This window comes from Atta cephalotes, assembly GCF_000143395.1.
Source record: "Atta cephalotes unplaced genomic scaffold scaffold00007, whole genome shotgun sequence".
Lineage (NCBI taxonomy): Eukaryota > Metazoa > Arthropoda > Insecta > Hymenoptera > Formicidae > Atta > Atta cephalotes.
In genome coordinates, this window is record NW_012130071.1 from 7,218,749 (window position 1) to 7,222,950 (window position 4,202).

At 32.7% G+C, this 4,202-nt stretch overlaps 1 protein-coding gene across 1 annotated transcript in view; it reads right to left on the minus strand.

The window, feature by feature from the left end:
- Positions 1-596, minus strand: part of LOC105627037 (putative gustatory receptor 28b) — a 1,346-nt gene extending 750 nt beyond the window's left edge. Inside the window, exon 1 of the mRNA XM_012208317.1 lies at positions 108-596. Coding sequence (XP_012063707.1) covers positions 108-596 — 489 coding nt within the window. The remainder of the gene's footprint in view (positions 1-107) is intronic.
- Between the last annotated feature and the right edge of the window lie 3,606 nt (positions 597-4,202).

The following is a 4,202-nucleotide window of genomic DNA, read 5'->3' on the forward strand; positions in this document are numbered from 1 at the left end:
CACACACACACACACACACACACACACGACACGCACGCACACACACACACACACACACACACACACACACACACACACACACGTATAAATATTACATTTTTTATTACCTCGTTTTTTATTTCATTATCGTCAATACTGTTAAGCACATCATGAACAGTGGTGCCAATCTGCAGAGCTTGATTCTTGCCTGTCTCACAGGCCCATATTATCAACATTATTTTTATAAAATAGTGCATTAAAATCATTATCAAGAACGTATTATAAATATATTCTTCTACATTAAACAGGATTATGCCTATTTGCCAATACAATATTTGATAGTAGAGAATGAAAGTTATCCGGGTAAAAGTTATAATTACAGTAGCGAGGAGCTGTAAACTGAAAATTATGTTCAGCATTTGCACTGTATTACTAATCATCAGGTGTTGTTTTTTCAATGCCCTTAATTCGATCAGCAATAATGGATTTCTTTGTTTGCAACATATTTTGTCGAGACGATATACCATCATATACTCTCGCATATTTTCCAAATTATCATTGATTCTCTTGAAACAAGCCTTTAGTATACAAACACAATTCATATACAACATATCCATATGAAATATCAATAGAGTAATATATATTATGTAAATTTTTATTATAAAATGCATATTCATCTTGTAATATATCAGCATTTCAAGAAGTAGAAACAAGGATCCTAAGAGATCCTTAGCGTGAATTAATTTAGATAGCTTCTGGTATAATTCCGAAGGCAATTTTGATGAAATGTCTTTTACGGTTTGAAGTAAACGCATTCGCGGTCCGCTCAAAATGTACGTGACAATCGCTATAAAACCACTGAATATGTAGAAGCAACTATAGTTGAGTATTTGGGGTATTTGATATCCACTTCCAAACGAATCAAATATATAGAAAATATATATAGAGAGTACAATAAAAAAATGATGCAAATACAGATAACGATGGTTGAAAGAATATAACGAGGTGTGGAAATCTCGAAGACCAATGCATTAATTTTATACGGAAACATTCCAAGCATGTAGCAACATGTGAAGGAAGGATACATCAATGATTCAAAATCCGTAGCGTGAAATAGCTTCTGCAATTTTTTCTGCATTTTGCCACTGGCCCGTCTTTGCAATTTTGACAATGAACTGAATATAATTAATAATTTATGAAAGAATAGTTTAAAATTATTAATTATTTTATAAACTTTATCAACAAGTGGAACGTAATTACGATAGCTTTATTCTTGTTATGTCTTTAAAATTTGTCTCCTTATACAGTATACAAATACTGTATACTGAACTTTCGATCTACTCACACTGAATTGAAATTTAAAACTACAAGAAATTTTTTTTCGCGTCAAATGGAATTCAAAGAATTACTTGTTTATAGTTGTAAAGTAACTATGGCATCCTTCGATCGACATTGAGGCATAGAACATAATATAAACGAATAATATGTAATTCCTGTGAATTATATATGTATACACGAAGCAAGAGATGTAAACTGTATTAGTAGTAATATAGATTAGTGATTCTTTCAAGGATTCATTAATAAATACAGACCATTAAAAATTCTACATTTTTCTATTTTGCAAATGAGATGTTCGACGTTTCTGTATCATGACTCTTTGAGTTTCAGTCTTTTTGGTCTCACAACATATATACACATTACATATACACAAATGTGTAATTCAAGATGCAAAAATATTATAATTATTTATTTTCTATTTATCCAAAATGTTATTATTAATATTTAATTTCTGAGTTTAATTTACTGATTAATTTTGAGTATTTATTAAAATATAGTAAATTAAATTTTATATGCGTGCACGCATAAATATTTTATATACGAATACGATTATATAAATATAATAATTATGCGTACATTTTGAAACACATTGGCATGTATGTATTGTTGCGATAGGCATATGAGCAAATATAATATTGTAAAATGTGTCAAGTTATTATGATGCAACGCCTTATCTAAATTAGAATTAATAGATTTTTATCTCGACTGATGAAAGTTAACATTTACGTCATACTCTACAGATATACTGTATAGTGGTCACAAGTTCATCAAAGAAAATCAATTTTTGTATTTTAATAACGATAAAAAGATGATTAAATGATGAGACATGAATTTATTATTGCGATAATGTGTCGAATATTGCGTCAATTTTATAAATTTATTGTTGATAAATGAAGGATAAATATATCTCCAAGGAACTATTTACATAATCTGTTACATTTTTATATATTTTTATATATTTTTATATATTTTTATATATTTATTGCATATATTATACATCTTAATTTAATATAGACTTATTGGTTACATTGATTTATTTTATGTAAGAGCAGTGAAAATAGTAGATTATATATTAGGTGTACAATTTTGCTTCCGCCGTTTTTTTTCCGAAATTCGAGGCTTTATTGTAAAAAACTGATTATACATTTATGATTCAAAGTATTGTCCATCGCTGGCCACTACTTTCTCCTATCTTTCGGGTAGCGTACGAATCCCGCGTCGAAAAAAGTGGTCATCTTTTGAGGCTATCCACGAATCAATTCAATTTTTTACTTCTTCATAAGACCGGAAGTGCTGGTCAGCCAGGCGTGTGCCATTGATCGAAACAAGTGATAGTCAGAGGAAGCAATGTCTGGACAATACGGCGGGTGGGGTAGGACTTCCCATTTCAACGTTTCCAAATATATCTTGACCACTTTCGCAACATAGGGTCGAGCATTGTCATGCTGCAAAATCACTTTATTGTGTCTCTCGTTGTATTACGGCCGTTTGTCTTTCAATGCTCGGCTCAAACGCATCAATTACGTTCGATACCGATCGCCTGTGATTGTTTTAGTCGGTTTTAACAGTTCATAATACACTACGCCGAGCTGGTCCCACCAAATACAGAGCATGACCTTGGAGCCGTGAATATTCGGCCGTCGACGTGGAAGCATGGCCGGGAACTCCCCATGATTTTCTGCGCTTGGGATTATCGTAATGAACCCATTTTTCGTCCCCAGTCACAATGCGATGCAGAAATCCCTTCCGTCTTTGCCTTTCAAGCAGCTGTTCACAAGCAAACAAACGCCGTTCAACATCTCTCGGCTTCAATTCGTACGGCACCCAATTTCCTTGCTTCTGAATCATTCCCATGGCTTTGAGGTGTTTTGAAATGGCTTGTTGAGTCACTCCCAATGATCGTGTCAATTTTTCTTGATTTTAACATGAGTCTTGCTCAAATAATGCCTCCAATTCTGCATCTTCGAAAACCTTCTCTCTTCCACCACTATGCCGGTCTTCGACGTCAAAATTACCGTTCTTGAAGCGTTGAAACTCACGACACGTTCTTTCATTAATAGCGGCTTCACCATAAGTATTTGAGAGCATTCGATAAGCCTCAGCCGCAGATTTTTTCATATTGAAGCAAAAAATTAAAACCTCCCGCAAATGACGAGAATTTGGCTCGTAAACTGACATTTTCAATCGAGAATAACTTTATGATGCAGACACAAATCGACTAATGTTTCTATGGGGTTATGTTGACAGATGCCCAAGTTTATTGTATGACGTCTATGATCTATTTATTTCGACCACTTACCGTTAAAGCCATCTATAGGAAAACGGAAGCAAAGTTGTACACCTAATATAACAGACCTAATTATGCTAAAAATTAAATTTTTTTCTAAATTTATCTAATATGTGCCAAATGTTTGTGGTTATCGCCGTGTCGTGATCCATTGCAAATGCTAACGTTTCATTAACCTTGCCGTTTATTTCATCAAAAAATGAAAATTGAACCTTGAAGCGCGTGCGCAACTTCTGTGTTGTCTAGGAGTACTAATAAAATAGATATTTACTCATTTTTTAATGACATCTTTTCATTTCAGTGAATGTGTGTAGTATTTGTGGCAATTTTTTCCTCGCAATAATATGTCATGTTCAAAAATTGCACCAAGATTAATAAATATGTGCTGATGTTACCCATTATCTAAAACCAAATTTTTTAAAAATGAATAAATCACTTTTGATACATAAAAATAAATGAATAATAATTTACCGCTGTGAGAAGCGTCGCGTCCATAAACTCTTCGCGGAGAACGTATTATTGCGATGCATAACTTGTAAGGAAAACAATTGCAATTGCAACATCAGAAAATTAATTAATAACAAAAATTAATTAATAA